Below are 25,753 nucleotides of genomic sequence, written 5' to 3' on the forward strand. Positions count from 1 at the left end.
TGCCCATTTGATAAATGAAAGCTGGGTCTCCATCACTGACGTGATGACTGCTTCGTCTTTAACAGAGATGTCACTGGAGACTCCATGAGATGGAAAGAAATGTTGGAGAGTTGTAGAGCTGGACATAAAGGAAGATGGTAAACATTTCATGGAAACAGTAGGGAGGAGGGGGGATTAATTGAGGGGGTCAATTATACTGAAAGACAAGATGTCTGCTTGTTGATGCTTGCAACTAATGGGGAAAGACAATAAGACAATAATGGACATACACAAAGCTAACGATTCCTCCTCACTCCTCCAAATGCTTCCTGTCAACTGAAGTGCTGTTGTCTTCTACTCTGATTCTAAAGGGAGATTCTTAGCCAGAGCGTTTCTGTTTAACACCCAGGCGTTTTCACAGCTCGTACGCTGCACACCACATCATCCAAGGCCATGGTATTCAAAAACCCTGCATACTCTTCATTGGCCTTCTGATTTAAATGATTCATTTAAGTGACTAAATAGCCTTTAGAAATGCAGATATATTTGAATATATTAAAGTAACAGCATGGCAGAGGTAGACTTTAGATTTGATTCTTTGAGGATGAAAACTCAAGCATTGAGAATTTAATGTTATGAACACCTGCACACCTATTTATTCATGCAATTATCCAATCAGCCAATCATGTGGCAGCAGCACAATGTGATGGAGGTCAGAAGCTTGAGTTAATATTCATTCAAACATTAGAATGAGGAAAAATGTGATCTCAGTGACTTTGACTGTGGCGTGATTGTTGGTGCCAAATGAGCTTGTCTGAGTATTTCTGAAACTGCTGGTCTCCTGGGATTTTCACCCTCAACAGTCTCTAGTCTCTCTTTACTGTATTCTGAATGGTGAAAAGAAAAAAAAAAAAAACATCCACTGAGCAGCAGTTCTGCAGACAGAAACACCTTGTTGATGAGAGAGGTCAGAGGAGAATGGTCAGACTGGTTGAAGCTGGCAGAAAGGCTGCTGTAACTCAGATAACCACTTCTTACAACTGTGGTGAGCAGAAAAGCCTCTCAGAATGCACAAAACGTTGAACCTTTAGACAGATGGGCTATAACAGCAGACCACCGCAGCAAGTTGCACTCCTGTCGGCAAAGAACAGAAATCTGAGGCTGCAGTGGGCCCAGGCTCAACGAAACTAGACAGCTGAAGACTGGAAAAACATAGCCTGGTCTGATCAATCTGGATTCTGCTAAGGCTCACAGATGGTAGGGTCGGAGTTTGGGGTCAACAGCATGAATCCATGGACCCAACCTTACTTGCATCAACAGTCCATGCTGGTGGTGGCGGTGGGACGGTGTGAGGAATGTTTTCTTGGCACACATTGGGTTCCTTAATACCAGTTAGTCATGGTTTGAATACCTCAGCCTATCTGAGTACTGCTGCCGACCATATGCTTCCCTTTATGCCCCCAGTTTACCATCTTCTAATGGCTGCTCCCAGCATCATAATGCACCATGTAGCAAAGCAAAAGTCATCTCAAGCTGGTTTCATGAACATGTGAGACAGTGAGTTCAGTGTACTTCACTGGCCTCTCCAGTCACCAGATCTGAACCTAATAGAACATCTTTAGGATGTGGTAGAACAGGAGATTGGCAGCATGAACATGCAGCTTACAAATCTGCAGATATGTTGTGATGCAATCATGTCAACATGAACCAAAATCTGAAAGGAAACTTTCCAACATCTTGTGGAATCTCCACAAAGAACTGAGGCTGCTTCGAGAGCAGAGGGAGGAACTACCCAGCATTAGTGTGGTGTTCCTAATAAAGTGTTTGGTGAGTGTATATGTTGCATAATCAGATTGCAAAATTGTTGGCTGGAATTACCTTTCTCGTGGGTATCTTTACTTTAATCTTTAGCCAACTGGGACATTCAATCCATTGACATGAGAATAATGATGCATCTGTGGGAAGGGGATTGAAGCTGTGAGGAGGAAAGAAGGGGGTAAAAAAATCCCAACATCCCAAACTACAGTATTCAAGTGACAGTGGCAGGTTTAGCGTGACAGAGCCGAAAATGTATTATGATATTTATTCTCACTCACTGTCTCCTCTCGTTTTTCACTCTCCCAGCACTTACATCTGCAAGTTAAAATAACAACTGGGTATAGAATATAGATTCCACTCAGAAGTTTTGCTCTGTTTTCATTTCCGAAATTATAGATTTACTGTAGACTTCCAAGGCTGTGTTAAGAGTTGCAGATCTACGGAACTCAGCCCCATCGCCCTGCAGCACTCACATCTAATGAGTTGAAACGAAAAGGAGACCAACTGCTGACGTTAGTGGCTGAGCATTAGCTTGAACCAGGCCCCATGCATACCCTCTTATCTGTAAATCACCTGTGTTCTGCGGACCGTATTTGGCCAATTATATTGAGCTAAACCAGTACACCAGAAACAAATCAGGACACAGTGTTGTCATCCGCTTATTCCAGATCCAGAGAGAATTCCTGTTATTTTATTTATCCTTTATCTGCTTACAGGGGATAACCTTATTAGGATATAATATATTTTTCAAGATCTGGTTTCATCCTCACTTGCCCACTGGGGTCAATCACCACTGTAGCAGGGAAGATGGAGCAGTGTGCAGAGTGTATGTGTGTGTGTATGTCTGTGAGCTGTTCCAAGTCATTCATAATGTTTTCATGGTCTGATATGATCGAGTTTAGTTGAGTCTACCACACAGAACAGCTGGGTATCAATTCCATCTCTGCAGGATTTGTATGAGGTCCACAGCAGAATAAAAAAGAAACCTTTTATTTAAATTCATAGGGCATATGAGGGAACTGAACTTCTCCCAGCACTGTAGGGTCAAACTGCTTCTGATCCAGGGTCTGTTTAAATTTTGGACAGTTGGCCTCAGCTTTAACTGTTACAGTGAAGTCCCTTCAAACAGAAAGAAATTGACTCGAGTATTGATCTGCATGTAAGAGGTACAGATTACACTGACACTGCATTATGTTGAGTCATTTATCTTTTGACTTATGATAAAATGATTGACATCAGAAGGGGATTCTTATCAGGGTCGAGTAGCCTTCCTATTCATCAAAATTAAAAGTCACTACATGAAAGTGAGAGTGTCTGTGTCAATAAATGGAGTCTCTGAAAGTGTGTTTGATGCTGGACTTAAACTATGCTTTCTCACCAAGGAAGAGACAATTTAAAACAATCTACCCACTCTCCTAAAAGCTGCCTTTGAAACAAAAGAAAGTAATTACTGATATCATCTCAATATGTCACACAGCTCCAACTTTTATTTTCTTTATTTGTATGTCTGTGTTTGTGTGCCTACACCTGTGTTCGCTAGTGTGCACGTATTTGTGTTTGTGTCCACTCTCCTCTTCTGCCTGGCGGTCCACTCAAATTACACACTCTATTATCTGGTCTCTCCAGCCAGCAAGCTCATTTGGAAATGAGATTTAAAACAGCAATAAATATAGAATTATGTGGAAAAAAGGGAAAAGGGAGTGATTTTAAAATTGTTTTGTCAGGGGTTGGTCCAAATCACAACTGGGCTTTTGGAAAAAGGCAGATAGAAAGACGTAATGGCAGTGACTAACTGCTAGCCAGTGTTTTTGTGCATTCAGGCCCCCTTGCTGAAAGCAGTATTTTCTCCACAGTTTGAAATCCTTTTCCCAGGATAATTATCCATTGTAGATGCCCATCCTGAGATAATGACTGCCTCGCCACTGAGCTAGGAAATTAACAGGGACCCTGTGTGCTGCAAGCACAATGGAGGGACTGCCCCTTGTATCAGCTCAGCTAATTTTAACCAAGGAAAGAAATGGGGAAGCTGTTGTTAATACTCCCCTCCTGCTTATAAGGAATAACATAATTTCATTTCATGTATGATATCATCTAGAAGGAGGAGAAAATGAAAACTAGTGGAGACTTGGGTTTATGAAGTGAATGGCAACAGTGCCCCCTTGTGAAGCTGACAAGAAACTTCTCTGCTGTCAGTAACACTACGGCTGAAGATTTGCAACAGCTCCAAATTTTGCTTTTCTGTCACACATTAAGAAGCTGATTTGTGCAGTTCAGCCTCATACTGTCAATACACCTTAGTTACTTTAGGTATGCTAAAAAGGATGAAGTGATCAGGAAAGATCAGGTCTGACAAAATGGTTTCGGAAAATGGGTTATGTGAAGTGGGTTTATTTTAAGGTACATGAGCAGTTGGTGGCACAGAATAAAAGACGGATAAAATAACAGTATGAATAAAGAGCCAACACAAGCTGGTTTTGTGTTTGCTGCTTTGTGTCTACAGCAGAAATTTTCTAAGTGCAATAGAGCAGCAGGGATTCAGTTTTAATTGTGCAGCAGGTATTAATACACTTGTTTAGTGCTGTGCTAGTGTTCACTGAGGCTTAATTATATAATAGTGAAGGCCATTTTTCACCACCTTGGCTTGGTTTGTAAAGTAATAACCACTGGATTACAGACAGCTATTTTCATGATTTAATTTAGACAGTAGTTGAGAGCTGGCATGAGACCAAAAAGTCAGCTATAGGTTAAATATTTTTGCAATTTACACCAAATTACACCATCAATCTTTAGAAGAAGCTACAGAGACCAATAAGATTGGAGCTAAGATCTGGAGTTAACATCATCTGACTTTGCTCTATGAAGCAGACAGATTTCAGTGGGAGGAGGTGTTTGGTGCATTCTACTATTCTGTTCACTCCACCTGACCGAGCACATTGCTGCAATTTATAGCCCAGATACACTCCATATAATCCCAGTTAGCAGATGCTTAAGACTTCTCAAAGCAGTTAACTGTTGTTAGCCTCTGAAGTGTTAACCACAGGGAGAAACTAATGACTTTATTTGTGAAATTTAAATTACACGTGTAACACCTGGGAGACAAATCAGCTGGATCAGGGTGACTCTGGCAGTGATCCATCTGTACTGCATATGGACGCAGTCACCCTACACCCCTGCATCAAAAAGTCATCAGCAACAGTTCTTCTATTAACAACACAACTTAATAGGATTCTGTGCAAATCTAGTCTGAAAGGTGTAACAAGGGTGAAACAGCAGCTGGAAACTCCAAACAAAGATTCAGTGAGCGCCAGAGGCATCCCTGTCCCGCCATTAACCTCTTGCATCTACACCTTTCCATGGGGTCTAGATGTATGTTAATGAGCAGATCTGTTCATGTGTGGTCTTATACTTTTATCTCAAGTCAGTTAATCCTTCTTTATCTTTAAAGACAATGCTCGCCCTGGCTCTGTGCCCAACACCTTCAACATGGAGAGTATGCTGATGAATTAAAGCATCATCAAACCGCGGCTTAGCTTGAGTTGAGCAAGGTACATTAAATCAATACTAATAACCCCTGTATGTGTTTGTGTGAGTGTTTTAGTGACAACATCATTCTCTGGGTGTGCAGTGTGTACCGTTCTCTCAACTCGTGCCACTCATCAGGTGCGTGGGACAGACAAGACAACTTCATTGTCCTCATCTAACCTGACAGGCTGTTACTGTGCGCTCTGACCGCTTGGTGCCAGGCTTATTTATATGCTGCTGGTGAGAGAGATCTTGGGGAGAGCAAATTGCCTTTGCACAGAGAGAGACAGCCATCACCGCTTTGAAGTGTGAGCATCTGTGTGTGTACATGTGCCCGCGTAGACTCACTTCATCTCTTGCCACGAGCAGGACAAGTTGTACGTATTTATGCCAAGGGAAAATAAAAATCTGTGTATGGATTTTATTTATTGATGACAAGTTTATGTTGTTTGTTGTCAGGCCACAGAGCGCTGGAGATTTATCAAGTTCAGTGGGAAGCTGTGTTCTAACAGGTCGACAAGCAGGTGGATGTCTCTCTTGCTCTCTCGTGCTCGCGCCAGCTCTCAGTGGAGTTGTGATGTACGGGGCTCGAAGGGCTGTCCTGCCCCTGCTGTACCAGCAGCGTCACACAACGTTCCTGTAGTGCCTGACTCCCTGACTCGTGTCCCCTGTTGCAGCAGCAGAGGATGAAGCAACCATACATCATAGGCCAACTGTGTCCTCTGAGGCAGTGACAGACAAAGCCAACTGAATCAATAAAGCCTTAGCTCAAGCCCTACTTCTGTGCACTCAGACCTCGCCGTGGCCTCTTTACCTCCTCTCCTTGCTCAAATTCCAGCCCTTTTTTCCTCTCTCCTTACACTTCGTGCCCATTTTTCTCTCTCCACTTCTGTCTTTTCCAAGCTGACATCATTTATCTGTGTCTGACTACAACTTCTGTCAATATTATCTCAATCTGCCCTTCTGCTCAGCTGCAGGTGAACATGCTGATACACAGTGGAGCTGTCAGCCTTGACAGAAGATGAAAAAAAGAGAAAAGCACTTCAGAAAGAAAGAAAGACCAAGGTCTGAGGATTACTGAAGGCCATTCAGCTTGTTAGTGTAGCAGCACCTACAATGCAAGCTTAATTTTTTTCAGGGAGGGGGACTGAGTGATTCAAGCTCTGGAGGGGTGAATGGTCCCCAAACAGACAGTTTAAATGATGGAGGGCCTTGTGTAGTACCCACAAACTATTTCAGACAGCAGTGGAAAAGCTATTAGAGAGATAGAGGGAGCACTGGGGAGTAGTTCACGGTAATTAAACTAGAGCGTCAATGTCACTGCTACCTGTTTATGACCCGAAAGAGTAGCAGTTTCCTGTGGTGAAGATGTTTGGCTTTCATTTATTACTGCCGATTACGATTATGAAGTCCTCCCACAAAGGACTTAAATGTTTTTTGGGGGGAAATTGTATTTTAATCTCACTTGGAAATATTTCCCTGCAAAAATGATTCTTCAAAGATAATGTTATATTGAAGTTGTAAAGTATAGATGAAGGCTTAAAATCTAGACTCCTGTAGATTTATTCTAATAAATCATACTTTAAAGCCACTGCTTATTCTGACCTTGAAATGAAACCTAAGAAATGTGTATAAGCATGTAAGACCACTTTGGCAGCATGGTGCTTTGCTCTAGTCTAGTGCCAGTAAGCATTTGAAAGAGTAGGCATGTTTTATTCTCCTTTTATCTCATTTGGTATGAGATGAAAATCCCAAACTGATTTTAAAAAACTATGATGTTCTGCTTCTTGCAAAACAGCAACTTTAATTTTAGACAAATGTTTCGGTCCAACAGAGCCTTTGTCAGGAATTTTGAAATAAAACTTTCCAATATTTACAGCTGCTTACAATTTCAAATGATGGTTGTAAATCATGCAGTTACTGTTCATGTTTGTTCAATGTGTGATACTATTGAGACTTGACAGAGTCTGTTTAATCTCCAGTGTAATATGGATTCACATTGAATTCACTTTCAGCTGCCTACATCCACCAGGCTTCCAAAAAGGGCATATGTGCAAACACAGAGCAGGCTTACATAAGAAAATGGATTTTTATATCAGCTCAGCATGTGTGTGTGTGTGTGTGTGTGTGTGTGTGTGTGTGTGTGTGTGTGTGTGTGTGTGTGTGTGTGTGTGTGTGTGTGTGTGTGTGTGCTTGTTGAAGCAATGGTTCACCAAAATCCTGAGGGTCCAAGTGCATGTGAATATGTGACTGTTTGTATTTAAGGTTATGAGTACATACATGGAGATGGTTTTATGTGTGAATAAGTGTGACATATTGTATGTGGGTGCCTGTCATGACTGTGTGTGTGTGTGTGTGCAGGGGTCAGCCAGCATTGACTAGGGTCAGTTTCTTGGGCCAGCTGGGTCAACAACATTATACTGGGTCTTTTTATTCAGCGAGGTATTGATCCCCCTCCATGCATTTATTTGTGCACGTTTGTGTGTCTGTGTGTGTGTGTGTGTGTGTCTGTGGGGGTGAGTGAAGATAAGCATGGAGATGGGGTCAGGCCAAGAAAAGGAGGCACATTCTGGAAGAGTAAATTTGACATAAAATCCAATCAATTGTTGCAGCCCGTTCCCAGTCGGACAGCCTGAGCTGCTCCTACAACTACAGAAAACACCAAACACAAACCTCACATGAGTAATCGCGCTGGTTCATTCATTTTGGCAGAAAACACAAACATCTCTTAAATGTTTTCCTGCAATCTTTAGATACCTGCTAGAGGATTTATACAACATTGAGTGTAAATACAAACACACACAGACACACACACATGCACACACTCCCACGGACAAAGGGAGCTAAGGTACATAAATGATCAATAACTATTTTTAACAACCTTGCACTCGATTATTGATACATTTAGACTGACTTACAAAAACAGACTCTTTGAAAGCGCAAAGGCTTTTAGATAATGATGAAATTATATGCTCACTAATTCGCGCGCGCACACACACACGCGGATATTATGCTTATGTGAGAGTGAACAGGATGGCGGTCAGATCTGCAGCCTTCAGAGAAAAAGTAGACACGGACACTGTGATGCATGTACTTTGTCATGACAACACACACACACTAATACACCCTCATGAATAAAATGGATGTGCTCAGCTATAGCACCAAGTAGTAAAAAAAAGGGGGGGAGGGAATGATACTGTGTATTGAAATGAGATCATTCATACACTTTGGTCACAACAAAGATTACAGGCTTGTATCAAGCACACAAACACACACAAATATCTCTGGCACCCACTGAGTGTAAAGGCGATGTCCCTCACTGTGTTCCTGGCTGCTGATTACATATCATTACCCAGACTAAAGGAGGGGGATATCATTTCACAAGACAAATTGGCACACCAGGAACCCTGAAGGAAGTCTGCTGCAGTCATTATATCTCCACCAAACATACGCAGACAGCAAAGAGGAATACTGCACTTTTTGTTCACAGCCAGCAAACTTCAAACTTTATTTTATTAAATTAATTGTGAGAGAGACGGGAAGTTTTGATAGTTCTCATTGTGATGCAGCAGTTGCTGAGAGTTTTGGGGGAAAAGATTAAGAACGCGAAAGCTGTAAAAGAGGGAAGAAAGAAGAAAGAGGAAGATAACAAGAACAAGAGGAGCACCCTGACAGGCGCATGAGAAAGTGATGGACACAGAGAGACAAAACAGGAGCTGAGGCAGAGAGACTGGAGGATGTACTTGCATGTCAAATGTGTATTCTGCCAAGACTGTACTGTGGGGTTATAACTTGCACCGGTACCATTTATTCAACTCATCTGTTACATGAATAAACCAAAACACAACACATCTGCCCCTGGCTTCCTGTGTTTGTGAGAGCCAGTGGAGTCAGTTGGATCAGTGAAGCAGCAGTGCATGGTGGGTAACAGCATGGATGAGTCATCAGCAGCCAGTTACTGACATACTTGCAGGTACACACATATGCACACATATAGGCTGCACAGGTTCACAGGAATATGGTCACCCATGGACACATAATAAAAGGAAATAGGTTGCAATTGGTTTAATTCTTACACTGCTGCACAGGCTCGAATACACGGCTATTTAGACCACTTACAGATATTGTACATGTATTAGAGGTGTGGGCAGGGATGATGTGCTGTATGCAGGCATACGGAGGCAGTGAAGTGAGTTAAGATAAATAGCAGAGTTGCTGGGGAAATGCCAGGAAAAGAGAAAAAGGGAAAAGTAAGGTAGAAAGTGAGAGGAGACAGGTAGCGAGAGATGGATGCAGAGAACAAGAGATGAAAGGAAGTAAAGATTACAGACTGCACAACTTAAGAGAAATGTATGTAAGAGGTGGATGAGGCAAGCAGAGGAGGAAGGGAGGGAGGGTTGGATGTTCAGAGTAAGGAGAGAGAGCGAGGGAGTTCAGAAGGGAGGCAACAAGGATCCACTGTAAAGAGAGGGAGGGGAGAGAGAGAGAAAGAGCAAGTTTATGGAGGAATGTGACAGTGTTCAGTGTATGGGAGATGGGACGGACTGATTGCTCCATACCAGGTGTTGAGGAAGGGTAAGAAGGGGACTCAGGGAGAACATCAGCAACAAAAGCAGACATCTCTCTCTCTCTTTCTCTCTCTCTCTCTCTCTCTCTCTCTCTCTCTCTCTCTCCACACTAGCAGTACTCGTATCCTGCTGGAAGTGGTTTGTCTACAGTGATCCACACAGCTTTGGGAGACAGAGCAGCAGAAGCAGTGACTGTGACAGTGGGGGAAGGCAGATTCTAATGGAGGTAAGTCACCTCCAGCCGGACTCAGAGGAGGGTTATGTCTCTTTGACTGGATGTGACAGGGGTGGATAGTAAAGCCTCACAGCCTTCGCACTTTCAAACAGGAGTGAGTCTGAGTGGCACCAGCAGATCCCACAGATTTGAGTGTGTGTGTGTGTGTGATTCGTTAAGTGGAGTTGTCGTGATGTGGCTTACATTACGGTTTTTTTTTTTAGCTAAGTTTGTTCTAAGTGAGGAACAAAATGTAAATAAGGCTCATTTGAGTACCACACTGAATTATGTCTGTTGTTTACATAGTAAAACATTCTGACTGAACCAAAGTTTCTCAGCGTGGAAGCAGTCCAAGTCTTTTGCTACTTTTAATATGCAAGTTGAATTTCAAAGTAAAAGCATCTCTGTGTTTGAGGACATGCCAACCTTATCTTTTTTTTTTTTTTTTTTTTTTTTTACAGGAAACTGCTAATCTTGTACTTTACTTTCAGCACAGCCATTACTGGACAAACCATTGTTTTTAAACTGGTGAAATAATAGGGCGCAGCATTGGGCTCTATTTAAATATTACACTATACACAGCAATTTGAGGAAATAAATGGCATTGGACACAGAGCCAGTTGTTATCAGTATGCTAAGCATGAATTACGTGTGTCCATCTAGATATGCCCCACCCTATGATTTCCTAAAGTAAATGCCCCCCCCCCCCCCCCCGCTTTTAAATATTCTTGTGATTTTGTTGTACAGTGGCGACACAGAGAGATCTGTATGGGGAATAATTTGCCCTTTGCACAACCTCCCAGTTTCAGCACTGTCACACCTATGTATAGCAATGTATGCGTTCAGACATGCAGGGATCATGAATTATTGTATATTGTTCTGGTGACATGGTGAATAGTTAGGTACAGGGCACCTGTTCAGGCACGTTTAGCTTTGCTCTGTTCTGTAACTTATTGTATGGAGGAAAACACAGGGGAGAGACAGAATCACAAGGAGATAGGGTGCAGGACGAAAGTTGCAAAGAGGCTTCTGTTGTCTTTTTTTTATGTGAAGTGCAAAATTCCTTTTGTTGATGTAAATATTTTGACTTTGTATATCATTTTGCATCTTTTACATGTTGCTGATATTTTGTCGAGGGAATTAACCTAGCTTCTGTGGTGTGTGTCTAACCGCCGTGTCTAAAATAACTGTCCCAGATACCCAAATACAGCATCCTTTCATGAGTGAAGGCTCTATGTCAGAGAAGTGCAGCATCCCAACATTTCTGAGTCTTGGCTCATGATGATGTTGCAGGGTTTTCAGTTTTGCAGTAATGATTCCCATAAACCACTTTAAAATAGAATTACAGTCAAATGTTATGAGAATCAGCTGAACAAATGTGCACAGCGGGTGAATATCAGCCGTGACTTTTGTTAGTTATGATACCTCAAACTGTTGAAAGAACCATGCAGAATTTCCCTATAATGGACAATCTAGCATCACGAAGTTAGAGGGCTTTTACTTTGGAGCTGTGCACAGGTATTGCCTGCAGCACATATTTCCAGCTGCTTTCAGAATGATAGAGATCCCTGAAAGTGATCTCATTGTGTCTTCTCTTACTCCCACATTACACCATCCACATGTGCACACACATGCACACACACACACACACACACACACACACACGCACACACACACACATAGCTACAGCAGATTAGGAGGATGGGAGGATGGTTATCCTCTAGAATGACAACTTTATCACTGAGTCTTCAGCTTACGGGGTCAATGGGCCTCAGTGCCAGGAAAGGCCTCATTCTTCTCCACCTACCTATGCACGTCATTCCTCTGTATCTAACAAGAACATATAAGACATACTTAAAGAAATGAGTGCAGTGACTGTGAGAAATGCCTATATTAGGTGAGTTTATGTAAAATTTCACTTCACTGCAACTACTTAGCAAACAATGTTTGGTTCTCATTAGTATTTGGACCGCAAGTCTATGATCTGACATTGTAATATCACTACAAACCAGAACAAAAAATGATCTGAAAACCGATGTGACACCAGTAACAGGCAAATATAATGGTTACTGATATGACAAGCATGCCTTCCTTGCTGAAAGCTCAATAATAGTACAAATAATAATCTGACGCCATAACAAAGCTTTTATGACAATCCATCAAGTTTAAATTTCATATTTATGAGGCTGTCATATCATGCATAAATGACGCAGCCTGTTCAAAACAAGTGATGGGTAATGGAAAAGGTAAATATTCGTGGGTAATGGATGGGCCATAATTCAAAAATGTCTAAAAATACTTCCAGTTGTTACAATACATTTTCAGTTGCTGTTTTTAGAGTGGAATAAAAGGTTTTGAAATAAATATTTCACGACAAAGAAGTTGGCCAGTGATCTGCTGTATCTACCCATAGACCCATGCAGTTCTTTGCTGGACAGGTTCCAGGGCACTGTGTGAGTTTAAAACATTACAGAAAAGTGCAGAGACACACTGTGAGGCAATGATCAGTCTTATACGGGTGGATGCAGCTCAATAAAGAAATATAAAAGGAAATTTCAGTTATTTAATTTTAGAACTCCTTAAATTCATGAGCATCAATTCCCATCCTTGTTGAAATGCTAAGGGCGCCCATTTAGACTCCATTAAAAATACATTTTCCTCCATACTCCAGCTGCCAAGGTTATGCAAATGCCTGTACAACAGGAGCAGTACTTGGCCAGGCATACAAACCCACTGAGCACTGCAGTCAAAGTCCTTATCTATTAAAATCCAAGGAGGTTGATTGTTTGGTTGACCTAATGTCTCATTTGAATGCATATAATAGCATGAGTGCAATCTAATTTCTGCAGGGGGTCCTTCACTAAAAGCTGGCCTCAAGTCAAAGATGTGGCCACGTGGCTGCCAATAGAAGAGATAGAGATTAAATTAACGAGTAATAAATGTTTTACTCATATGATGTAAGTAGATGTGCAGTTCTTAAACTTTTCTCTGCATCCAAACCACAAGCCATTGACACTGACATTGGCTGTTTGCTGCATGATATAACAGTTATCAATGTATAATGCAGTTTAGCTCTATAGAATATAAATCTCTCTTTCACACACACTCTGTCTTTCCATGTCTGTCTCTTTCTCTTTCTGCTTGTGCCTCTCTCTCTGTGCCTGGTAGTCCATCTCCTTACTCTGGGGCGGTAATGAGTGTCTGGTATTCTGCTCTTCAGCACTGAAGTCCTATTCATGCTCAATCTCCTTTACAATGCACTAAAAGGATTACCCAATTAGCTACTATTGGATGCTATTGTGTGTGTGTGTGTGTGTGTGTGTGTGTGTGTGTGTGTGTGTGTGTGTGTGTGTGTGTGTGTATGTGTGTGCACGAGTGTGTGTGTGTGCATGCCTGGGCACTAGATAGATGTGTTAGCAGTGAAAGTGAAAGATAGATAGCTGTCTCTACCCCACACCTCACTCCCAGTTGATGTTCAGCTGGAGGCCACATTACTCAGCCACAGTGAGTAAGACGGAAGACAGAGAGTGTGTGTGTGTGTGACTGAGGCCTTGAAAGGCCACAGAGGATGACAGAGAAAGAGACAGTGTATTATTTCTCAATAATTCAACCTATCAGGACATCATTTTCTGGAAATGTCTTCTCTTCTGTCAAATGTGTTCTGTTTCTTCTTTCCCTCTTTTGAATTTGTGAGTTTCATTTCCCCTCTGTCATGCCTGGGATAATGGGAAAAGCCGGCTTCATTACATGTGAATCATCAGTTACTTTATGTGAATCACAGATCAATTCTCGTTATCTAATGTGTTACATCACACCAGGAGCAATATGTTCAACATTTTGTTTTTACGGGATTGAACAGTACAAAAAGATTGATTTACATTGATGTCTCCTCCAGAATTAAAGGTACATTCTGATTTTTTTCATCAAATACATTTTTGATTACATTACATTCACTCATTTGGCAGACGCTTTTATCCAAAGCGATTTAAAAGGGAGGGACATCACATGTAAGCATTTCTATTTGGTTTTATTCCTGGTGCAGTCTGGCTTTTTTCTGGCGCTTTTTCTCTTTATTTCCTGCGAAATCACAGTCTTATATGTCTCAGTACACGCTGACTGGTGTGTTGAGCCATGTGATGAGCCATCACAGATGTTGTGTATTAATGTAATGTCACTTTGGTAGCTTTTACACGTAAAAGGCTGCTCTTTAGTAGCCAGCTTGACTTCTAAAGTTTTCTGTGGCTCTTTTGAAAAATAACAAATAAAAAGTCTGAGAAAATGAAAAATAAAAAAGGTATAAAGAGGTTTCATTTTTAACAGAAACCCCGCAAACTGGAGGAATAGGCTTTTCCGGAGCCTGGAGAGTTTAAAGAAAAGAGTTGCATTTTGGTGTTTTTGGACCTTGACCCATGCAGAGACTAAAAATTAGGACATCTCACCCTCTAGAAGAACAGCAATTCAATATTTAACCCACAAAGTTTCAGGTTGGGCCTTCAAATGAAAAAAATACTACATCTAAAATTTTGTATGTGCTCAACATTGTTCTCATGAACAAAGAACAATAAGCTGCCCAAGACTGACCTAAAAAAACAGACACATTGAACCAGATAGATTACACATGCATCTGTTAGAAATTACCATATACACTGTGAGAATTAAAGTGATGCCATCTGCCACCGTGGCAGTGTAGAAATACAGTGAGAACAGAGCAGAGTTTCATGGTCATTGTGAGACAGGTATAAATCCTGGACCTTTATAGCAAACTGCCGCCTTCCACTGCCTGAGCTAATGGATTGGCTATGCTCTGCGAGTGTGTGTCTATGTGCGTCTGTCTGTGTGTGTGTGTGTGTGTGTGTGTTGGGGGGGGGGGGGGGGGGGGGGGGGGGGGGGGTGTCAGCTGGTCTTGTGCAGGACAGGGCTTTGTGTCAGGCAGGTCAGCTGGGGCTCGAAAGCAAGGACAACACCCCGCCCAAATACACACACACACATTCACATGTCACCCCCTGCCTATACACAGACACACAAACAACAAGTGCACACACTCTTTTGTGCACACTGAAAAACATGCATATAGGATTAGATGTATGCATGTACCCACCCACACTCATACACCTACATCCCACCTCACCAAAGGTCTTAAATCATGCTATCCACTCAAAAGCTGTCAGGTCAGACCATTTGTACTGCTTGTTAAAATTCGCAGTGAGCAAAAATTATAAAAAATAAAAATAAAAAAAAAAAGATTTTCTAATCACTTCAATATTTGAATCAAATAGAAATGAAATAGGCCAATTCTCATAGCATGTGAGTGGGAACACAAAAGTAAAATTGCAGGGTCACTGTTCAGACAAACAGGCTCAGGGCAGTTAGCTAAAAGGGTGAGTGAACAGTGCCACTAAAAAAGATTATGGCAGATCTACAGAGATACTGTATGTTATTTGATAAGTGCATCAACAGACTTTGTGAAAACATTTTATGGTAAATGGTTCAGATGGTATGATGTAATACGATGTAACCTTTAGTGCAATTCTGTCTGCACATGTTGAAAGATCACAGCAAAGGGCCATGCTGCTTCCCACAGTTTGTTATTAGTTCAGTTTGAACAAACTGATTTCAATATTGATTTTTTTTTGTGAATCAGTAGTGTTCTATCTGTAGATACACGTAAAGCTGTCTTTTTTCTTCACATTAAGAGAAAGTATGTTTACTTGTGACAAAACTGGGGTGTAAGATTTACACTTGTTTTGTCAGAAGCAGAGCGTAGGGGCCGTATCTTTTCTGTTGTTGCTGTTTGTTCATTTGGAACACAGTACCTTGTATATTTTCCTGTCGTGATGTGTGATTGTATTTCATCCAAGAGGCGTTTTGTCACTCTGTGGGATGCTGAATGCTCTACTGCCTTACAGAGACTTGTACTCCAGCAGTGAGACTGTGTGAAAGTGTGTTATTTGTGTGGATGTGGAAAGGTGTGTGTGAGAGAGTGAGTCAGTGTGTGTATGTCTGAACAAACAGCATAAAGGAAGGATGGTGGTAAATCACTATAAAACTGAAGCTCTCCAGCCCTCTCATTGTGAGGACTAGTCATTTATTTAACACTCAAATATGGTCCTGGGCTGTTTGGGGAGAATACATCAACTGGCACACAAGAGTCCAAACAAAGAGCGGCACACTTCAACAGACAAAGAGCGAAAAGAGAGAGGGAAAGCGCCTTTTTTTTCTCCTTCAGATTAAGTGTTGTTTGTTCAGGGTGGGTGCAGGGCACCGAGTGGGACGGGTGGATGGAGGGAGGGACTGATGGAAGAAGGGAGGGAGAAAAGGATGAATGGTTATTACACAGTTAGTCGATGCACAAACGGGGGGTGTCAGTGGGTGATAGTGGGGAGAGGAAGGGGGTGCATGGGGGGGTGTAAAAGATCTTTTGTGAAGGCTGGGAGTTAATCACTTGAGCGGCACACGCCAGTTCTATGGGAGCACATGTTGTACACTGACTCCCCTGGGGGGAGCAGGAGGTCCCAACACACACACACACACACACACACACACACACACACACACACACATCTGAATTTACATGTCAGTTATAATGCAAAGCTGGGTACAGGCAGATTAGAAAAGCAGGAAGACCCACCCCCTCCACAGAACAGTTAGCAGACCCTCCTGGCCATGGTGATAGTGTGAGCTCTGTATTTGCTGCTGGTTCATTCAAGGGTGTACACACACTCAGGCATACACACGTGCCTGCCTGCTCGGTTTCACCAGGACTGGCTAGATGACTCTGCAGAGGCCTTGCTAGAGATGGATGCTTGGTTGGACCTGGCAGTAAGTAAAATCTATTGTTTCATTAGTTCGGTCCCATGTCAGTGGTGGATGCTAATATCTGAGAGTGATAGTGAAGACTGGAGTTTAGATTTAGTGGCAGACATCCAGGCACAGAGGAATAGAGGCAGTCACAGTCATGTCAGGGACTATTTACATCAGTGCCACAGGGGAATGCTTTGCTTTGTACTCGCGAAGGTACAAATTTAACATCATACACCATTACTCAACATCAGTAGCTGTTTACTTTGCAGAATATATTTTGAATTTCATTCTGAGCAAAACAGAAAATCAAAAGTGATGCTGTGCTTGAAGATTTTCTTTTTACGATTAAAAGGTTGCATGCAATTTAAGGTTATCTTTCCTTTCCTGTGTTCAGCTCAGATAAACTGTCAGATCCTGCCTCCACCATAACCACCACTCAAACTTTCCTTCTTCCCTCTGTGTGCATGCTACTCTGTCTCACTTACTGTCTCTCTGAAATTCTCCTGCCATTAATCTCCTCATCATGAAACATCTATTTTCTACATGTCTCATCTGACTTATCATTGTTTTCTGGGTGATGAAAAGTGACAGCTTTGATCAGCGCTCCCCCCTTCATTTAGCATTTTCCCCTTCGGGCATGCTCATCAAACACCTCAGGAAAATGACACTGACAGCTATCTGTCTCCTTACAAACACCATCCTGCAACCAATAATTATGGATTAGTCCCGAGCCAAATGCAGTGAACACTAATGTGTGACTTACAGCAGGCCATTAGACCCAAGCTTTGTTGCTGTGGCTATTATAAATTGCTTAAAGACTGAGGACCAGGTGGTTAGGGGAGCTCACAAGCACGATCAGCCAGTATGGAGCCTTTTCCTACTAAGTCACCACTGAGGGGAGTTTTCCCCTGTGGTTTAGAGATCATGACCATCTGAGGTCTGGTTGCCTTTAAAAGGGAGGTGGGGACAGTGGATAGAGAGCATCACTAGTAACTCTGTGCAATGTCCTTGTAGATTGTAAGGGGTATAATAACAACATCTTTTTTGTTCTGTGTTTCATACAGTCTATATTTATTTATAGTTCCAGCCAATTACATTATCAAAAATATTTCTGTGTGGTCTGTCTATACAATGTTGAAGTGCAATAGCAAATAAAAATGATTGCATAGTGTTGTTTAGATTGCAGCACCAGCCAAGTGTTGAACAGGCAGTAAGTAGCCTAATTGGCAGTTTGCTTAGACGAACAGCACCCAAAGGTTGTTTGTCAAATTCAACGGCCCAGCCATAACTCTAGACACACAAAGCCAGGCAGGATGCCAAGATGGACTTTTCTTCACTTTGTTTGTTTTGTAAATGTGAACACAACTGCTTCAACACTACATCCCTGGACTGAACAGGAAATAATAAAATTAGACAACACTAGAAAGTTGATAAGCATCAGAAGATACTATTATATTGCTTTTTCCTATGAAATAAATCCTCTGTTCAAGGATGAATATTTAACTTCTTTGTGTTTAATGTGTGTCATCCCTCTCTCATCCTGCAGATGAAGCCACTGACTGTACTTCTCTGGGGTCATGAGTTGTGTCTTCTCCTCACCTCTGTGTAACTCGACCAGCCCCACCTTGCGCTCACCTATGCGTGCACGACCATGGGTAGTGTCAGTAGCCTCATCAACGGCAACAGCCTCAACAGCAAACACTGTAAGGCTTCTGAGCATAGGTTAAAAAAGGGAACAAACCATCAGAGAAAGAGTGGTGGTTGCAGCCTTGATGGGTTACTGAAGTGTGGCTTCAACCAGGGCTCCTCATCAACCACTTATCCCTCTAAAGGCCTCACCCACTCCCGGTCAGGACGAAGTGAAGATTTTTTTTACATCAAGGTGAGTACTTTAGCTTTCATGTGACTTTTATATAACAACATATATTGCACTGCTCTTAGATCAAATTGTTATTCTGTTTCATACAAGGTGAGTCACAAACCGAGGTCAGTGTATCACAGAGGAGGATCAATGGAGGACCGAGGGAACAGAGATGTGGAATCAGATGGGCGACTGCAACCAAAGCTGCTGCTCATGTCAGGAAAAACGACTGAGAGGGTGAGTGAAACAACAGTTTATCCCCTCTTACGCTTTACCCAAAACATATTAGACTAGATTTTAAAGGAAAAGTTCAACATTAGTTCCATATATGCTTTCTTGCAACAAATTAGATGAAAAGATTAATGGTAAACTCCCATCTACCCCATATGGTAAATATCTAGGAAACAGGGGGAAATATCTATTCTTGCTCTGTCCAAAGCTAACAATATTTGCCCACCAGCAACTCTGGAGCTCCCTAATTAATATGCATTACATCATTTGTTTATATTGTAAGTGTGAAACAGTTCTCAGTTTTACAAGGGGTTATGTGCCTTACTATGTCTTGGCTGGGAGCAACCAGAGAGACTCAAGTAGGCCTATGTTAATGCTCGCATGCTCACAGCAAACAAGCTAACTATTCCTTTAAGAACACTAGATTTACACATAAACTGATTCTGATTATATGTCTCATAAAATGTGGCTTTACTGTGCTTAACATGACTGGAACCATTTCTATGGTTATTTTTATAACCATCAAAAAATCATTTTGCATAACTGCAACAGACCTTGAAAACCTCACAGCAAAGTTGAGGATAAAACACGCACAGCAGGAGGTTTAATAGGTAGCAGTCGTTCCATATTACCTGTGCTGAACCTTCCCATCTTATTAATCACCCCGTCCCAGATTAATGACCTAAGAATGCCTTGATCTTCTCAGAGAAGTCATTTCTGTGCCAGGAATATGAAGGAAAACGGAGACTCCTTCAATAGCTCTTTATTCCTCTGGGGCAGGTGGGGGGGGGGGGGGGGGGGCAGCTTTAAAAGAGACAGAGCAGAGAATAAAGGAGAAAAGAGAGAGAGAGAGACTGAGGGCCGAAGAGAGTTTCTGGGATAGAAAGAGAGAAAAAAGAAACAAGGCAAAGCATCCGGGTCATGAAGTCAGTGAGAAGGAATGCTGAGCTCACAAGCTTTACCTCTTACACTTCAGCAGTAGCTCATATTATTAATATCACAGAGAGGGGCTATTCATCTTCCCTCAGACAGCACATGGGGGAGAGATGCTTGTTGCAGAAGGGAGGAAAAGAGGACAGACAGGAGGGGAGGTATGGCACTGCTTGTGACGTTCTTGGACAGCACAGATGGGGCATGTGGAGTATAAGTTCATCTTTGAAATGAGTTTTCTCCATTATGACAGTCTAGTGAATTTTACTTGCAACTACTGTTGTGTGGCTTTTAATACTGTCAGCTTGTAGTGAAGCAATTCTGCACGCTTCAGTGGCTCTATTTCTAATATGAAAAGACATTATTGGAAAAAACATCTATCCCTTTCATTTGTGCAGGATTCCACCATGTGACAATATTTATCTCTCTGAAAGCCAGTCATTATGATTTTCAAGTTTCAGAATCTGACTCATCCTTGGCTTTTTGTACTTTCCGTAACAGTACAAGACGACTTGCTTTTTTCTGTGCTGTCATCTAGGAGAAGCCACTGACTATGAAAACAAAAATAGGGGAGAGCACCCCTGACTGTGTGTCATTTCACTCTTCCAGACCTCTGCTGAGAAGTCACTGGTCCGTTCCACTGCCTTCAAGCCCATGATTCCCAGAAGCACGTCCTCCACAGAGACAGGCCAGAGCAGCCTGGACCACATCCTCTGTCCTCGGGAGAAAGCAAGGACTCCAGACATTAGACACAAGCAAGACACCTTCTCAGGTCTTTGTCTATTCTATATTGGTAAAACATTATCTTAAAATGAGATTATTCAGGTTGAATGGCAAATTACACTCAAGTACAATGTCATCTCTTTTCTTTTCAGGGACTCTCTCAGACTCCGGACGTAACTCCATGTCTAGCCTACCCACCCACAGCACCAGCGGCAGCCTAAGTGCTTCCACAGGCCCTGTCAGTCACAGCAATGGCAGCTCGGCTCCTGAAAACAGCTTCAGCAAGGGAGTACAACCCAGTTTGCCTTCATGGGTCAATGGGAATAGTGCTAACCTTGGCTGTAGCTACAGGGCTCTTTTAAACAGCAGTGGGTTGGCATCTAAGGCTAATGGGGATGCTGGCTCCCCACTTTCTGCAGATGAGCCTAGCCCTCTCTCTGAAACTGCAGGTGGGATTCGCTCCCCCATTACTACAGATGAGTCACTGATAGAACGTTTGGAACAAAGGCTACTGGAGAGAGAGAGTGAACTGCAGGAGCTACAGGTATTAAGACATTATTAAAAAAATTATCTTAATCAAGCTCAGCACTCTTCATCTGTAGTTGGACTGTAGAACTGTCTGAGATTTTTTTTTTATTTACATTTGTTCACCTTACAATAGGTGAGTTTTGAGGAGAAGGAATCAGACACCTGCCAGCTGTTTGAGGAAAGACAAAAGTACTGTGCCGAGGAAATGGAAGGGCTGAAGCAGCGATGCTCCACAAAGCTACGACAAGTGTCCCAAATGGCTGCAAAAGCCCATCAAGCACTCCAGCTGCAGGTCAGCCAGCTCCAGGTCAGCCCAACTCCTCTTTTCTTACTAGTCCCCATTATGTATGTCTGGTTTCTCATCTCATCAAACTTTCATCCCTTCCAGCAAATCAGCAAATTAATCTCCAAATCAAATAAGATTCAACATTTCACCATTAGCAGGTGCACAGATATTCCACACCTTGCACACTTGCAGAATTTAGTGAAATGAGCAATGACCTCTTGTACAGGCAGAGAAGGAGAGGCTTCAGGATGACGTCTCAAAGTTAACCCGAGAGAAGGATCTTCTCCAGCTCAGACTGAGGTCTTATGAGAGTGAGAGCACACAGCTGGCTCCAACACTCGAGGAAACTCAATGGGAGGTGAGTCATGAGTCATACTCTTTGTGTGATATCAGCTGGATTTGAAACCTTGCAGCATGCAACACAATCTGGTACAACCTTACTGCTGGGGTGTGGAAACATGGTGTTCTTCCATCACTAGAGGAAAAATCCAAAATGTTGTATCACGTTTAAGAAGAAACAGAAATCCATCTTAAAAGAGTCAGCGATACCAACCTCTCCATTTTCCCCAGTATTTCACAGTGCTGCCCTTTTACATCAGGAGCATTACTTACTTTTATTTAAATCAAAAACCCTCTTGCTTTGCAGCAATATTTCACTGTTTTATCTTCATAATTGTCTCTTTCCAATTGTAGGTGTGTCAGAAGACAGGCGAGATTTCACTGTTGAAGCAGCAACTGAGAGACAGCCAAGCAGACATAAGCCACAAGCTAAATGAGATAGTCAACCTGAGGGCATCACTGAAGGAGAACACAGCAAAGATGGAGATGCTCCAGAAACAGAATAAAGACCATGAAGACAAACTCCACTCTCGCACTATAGAGGTTGAGGTTAGTCTGCCGGTGATTCAATGGCAATTCACTATTCGATGGAGTTCAAATAACGACTGTGAATTAAATGCCCACACAGTGCTCTTTGTTTGGAATTATACCTGCTATTATGTGCTACACTCAACTGCAACCTTCAGACCTTTCAGTGTCTGTGTATTAAAAGACATGTATAATCACAGTCTTACTGAAAGAGCTTATTTGACACTTTGCATGATTAGGTCTGTTATATCAGTCAGAATAATCATCCTAATTGCTGCCTATGTCTGAATATTTTCCATTTTTAATTCAGGTTTGCCAAAATGAACTTCAGCGCAAGAAGAATGAGGCTGATTTGCTGAGAGAGAAAGTGGGCAAACTGGAGCAAGACATTCAGGGAATGAAACAGGATCTGGCCTTAGCCAAAGAGCAAAGGCTGCAACACAGTTTGCAACTTGGGGCCAAGGCCCAGACTCAGGCCTCAGAGAGACTAATCCAAGGCTTGGATTCCCCCATCCAGGGCCAGGGGGAGGAGGACAGGGAACACGTCTCCACAGAATCACTCCAGAGAGAAGTGGAGAGACTGCAGCGGCAGCTCAGGGAGGAAAAGGATGCTCAAGAGAAGCTGGCCAACAGCTTTGAGCAGGAGAGGCAGACGTGGAACAGGGAGAAAGACAGGGTCATCAAGTACCAGAAGCAGCTCCAGATCAACTACCTGCAGATGCACAAGAAGAACCAGGACCTGGAGAGGATCTTGAAGGAGCTGACCACTGAACTGGAGAGCCGGACAGAGCTAGGCATGGACATTACCTACAGCTCAGGGTTACAAACATATGACGACGTCATTGCCACAGAGATTTGATGGGAGCACTCACTCACATGCTAAAAGTGATACTGTCACTGGACTGTTTTTTCCGCCTGAGATATTTATGTGTCTCCATGTCTCATGCAACATCATAACTGGAGCTCATTCACTGCTAATTAGTGTTTTGCAAGGTTTATTTAATAGAATATGCATAATCTAGCGTGTTTTGAGTCCAGGGTTCAAAAAACAGGAAAATTTACTTAGCTTTTTGTGATGACACTGTTACTACTTGTTTAAAAGTAAAAAAAACTAAGTTATTTAATGTTCAATTGAGAATACGTTTTATTTTTTTACCACATTGTCTGCGGATCACTCATCATTGAAATCATGCACAACTTTGTCACTTATTAGTTGTTAATGGATACAGGCCAGACAATAGCTGACTCATCTGTTTCATGATTAATGTCTCATTTTAGAACACATGATAAGCATGATTGTGGTTGAACATCTGTCCCTTCGGAAAATGACAGTGATATATCATCTATTGTGAGTCTGGGTTCCTAAATCTTCATTTACTTGGCCTTACTTATCTATTTAACTGTATTCTCCCAAAACAGCTGTAAACCATTTCAAAACAATGCACAGGTCTTATGTTGTGACATGTACACCATTGTAAAAAAATGTTTTCCACTACACATACATGTTAAAATCACATTGAGCTGTCATGTATTTTCACCCTAAATTCAACTAATATATTTTCATTAGATCTTCTGCATAGATTTGTCATTCTCTGAATACTGTAAAAACTTTTAAACTTTCTGTTAATGAGAACATTTCAGTGAACAGTAAATTCGACCTACTTTGAAAATATAATAATAACCAGCACTGCACTGATCATATATTTATATATGAAATATTTCTTTTTTTATGAATACTAACTTCTGAAATTAGTTCAGTTAGTTAGCTGTAATCTAACTGTCCTAATTAGTTTACTCCTTTTACAAACATAAGCAGGGATTAAAACTTTGGCTCAATGGGCAGCAGGTGCTTTGTTTAAGTAAACTATTGGCCCTATGTCTGAACTAGAATGGAACTTTTATTATATGTCAGGTTAATACACACAATACAGAACAGTATATACAACGAACCTCTGACAGATACCAAAGACAAGACAAATGTGTGTTGTTGTTGTGTGTGTGTGTGTGTGTGTGTGTGTGTGTGTGTGTGTGTGTGTTTAGTGGGAGAGAGGTTAAAGGGGGCTGGATAGCGTAAAATAAAAGCAAGAGAAACAAAAGGGAAAAAGTGATCTCTTGGTAGTGGCTTCGTGAGAGTTAGCTGGCACCGTTCCACTTGGAGACAAACAACTGTTCTGAGCATCAACCCTGGCCATTTGGCTCTGCTATTTTGGAGCTGTTCCACTTGCCACTAGGGCAAAGTAGTTTGTGAAGCAGAAGTTTAACTATTACACCCACTTAATACTCAGGGGCTTGCATAGACTATCAGACAAAAGTATATACACACACTGCTCTGGTCAAGAATGTGTGGCAATCTCTGTAATGAGGCTGCTTGACAATGCTCAGCTACCCACCATTACATTACATTACCACAGCAGGTCAGGAGAGATTTGGAGGCGGACAGACTAAGTGGAACTCTAAGGTGAGGTGGCGTAACCAGTGACGCTCAAGCTCAAGTGTCTGATAAGTGTTTTACAGCCCTTTCTCTGGGCATTAGCACGGAATAGTGATCAAATGGGGAAGAAGCAAAAGGACGGTTAATAATACAGCTCTGGCAAAATTCTTAGAATTCAATAGGCAGTTCAAACTTTAAAAAAAATAAAAACCTTAGTAAAATAGTCTGTGTGCTTAGATAGGAAATAAGTACCAAAAAAACAAGTTAGGGTGCAATCACATAGGTGATTGGAAATACAGAAAATGTTTATCAATTGTGCATCACTGCTCCCTCTATCACTTTTGCTATAGCAAACAGCAAACACACTTATTCACAGGGATTCTCTTTGCCAAAAGAAGACAAAGAAGTGAGCAGATGTATATGTTTATATCACCAAATATATCATTGGACTAATCTGCTTTATGTTTGCTTCCTTTGATGACTAAAACAATCCTTTAATGCACTACATGTTGAAAGGTATGGGTGAATACTTGACTTACTTGATGAACTACACCACAATAGACAAAACTCTGCAGCTATAAATCTATAGAGGTATTAGCTTTACAAAAATAAAAAGGTTTGTCAAAGTCTTATTACTATTTATCACACACACACTTCACATGCAATTGCTGGATTTGGACTCAGAAATAAATATGAATGTTGTTATATATTCAAAGCTGTCTTCAACTCTTTGTCAGTTCCTCATTATTATTCTCAATTCCTCTTGGACTTAAATAATAATGAGAAGATTGTTTTCTTCTCTCGTCTAATCATCTAATTTCAGCCCATTGATAGTGTTTCCTTCCTCACACAGCAGCTCTTTCCAGCTCAGCTTCTGTCATAACTAAGCTGATTGGACGAAATCAAAACTGAAATCAAATTAAGGCCCATTGTCAGTGTGTGTGGCTCTGTCACTGACATGAAAGGAGGACCACACAGAGGAGATAACAAGAAA

General features: G+C 41.8%; 1 protein-coding gene across 2 annotated transcripts; it reads left to right on the plus strand.

The window, feature by feature from the left end:
- Positions 1-9,874: 9,874 nt before the first annotated feature.
- Positions 9,875-23,905, plus strand: lzts1 (leucine zipper, putative tumor suppressor 1). Of its 2 annotated transcripts, none has more exons than XM_071482603.1 (9): positions 9,875-10,113; positions 18,449-18,784; positions 18,872-19,000; positions 20,534-20,696; positions 20,800-21,191; positions 21,309-21,482; positions 21,688-21,819; positions 22,155-22,349; positions 22,639-23,459. In XM_071482603.1, the coding sequence occupies exons 2-9, from the start codon at positions 18,554-18,556 to the stop codon at positions 23,185-23,187; spliced, it is 1,965 nt and encodes a 654-aa protein (XP_071338704.1). In that variant the 5' UTR covers positions 9,875-10,113; positions 18,449-18,553; the 3' UTR covers positions 23,188-23,459. The 2 variants fall into 2 exon arrangements, with proteins under 2 accessions (XP_071338704.1, XP_071338705.1); XM_071482604.1 differs by lacking the exon at positions 9,875-10,113 and adding an exon at positions 16,742-16,920 and having other exon boundaries at positions 22,639-23,905.
- The last annotated feature ends 1,848 nt before the right edge of the window (positions 23,906-25,753 follow it).

Source organism: Trachinotus anak, unplaced genomic scaffold (genome assembly GCF_046630095.1).
Source record: "Trachinotus anak isolate AG129_WGS33_773 ecotype Australia unplaced genomic scaffold, CSIRO_AGI_Tana_v1 ptg000008l, whole genome shotgun sequence".
NCBI lineage: Eukaryota > Metazoa > Chordata > Actinopteri > Carangiformes > Carangidae > Trachinotus > Trachinotus anak.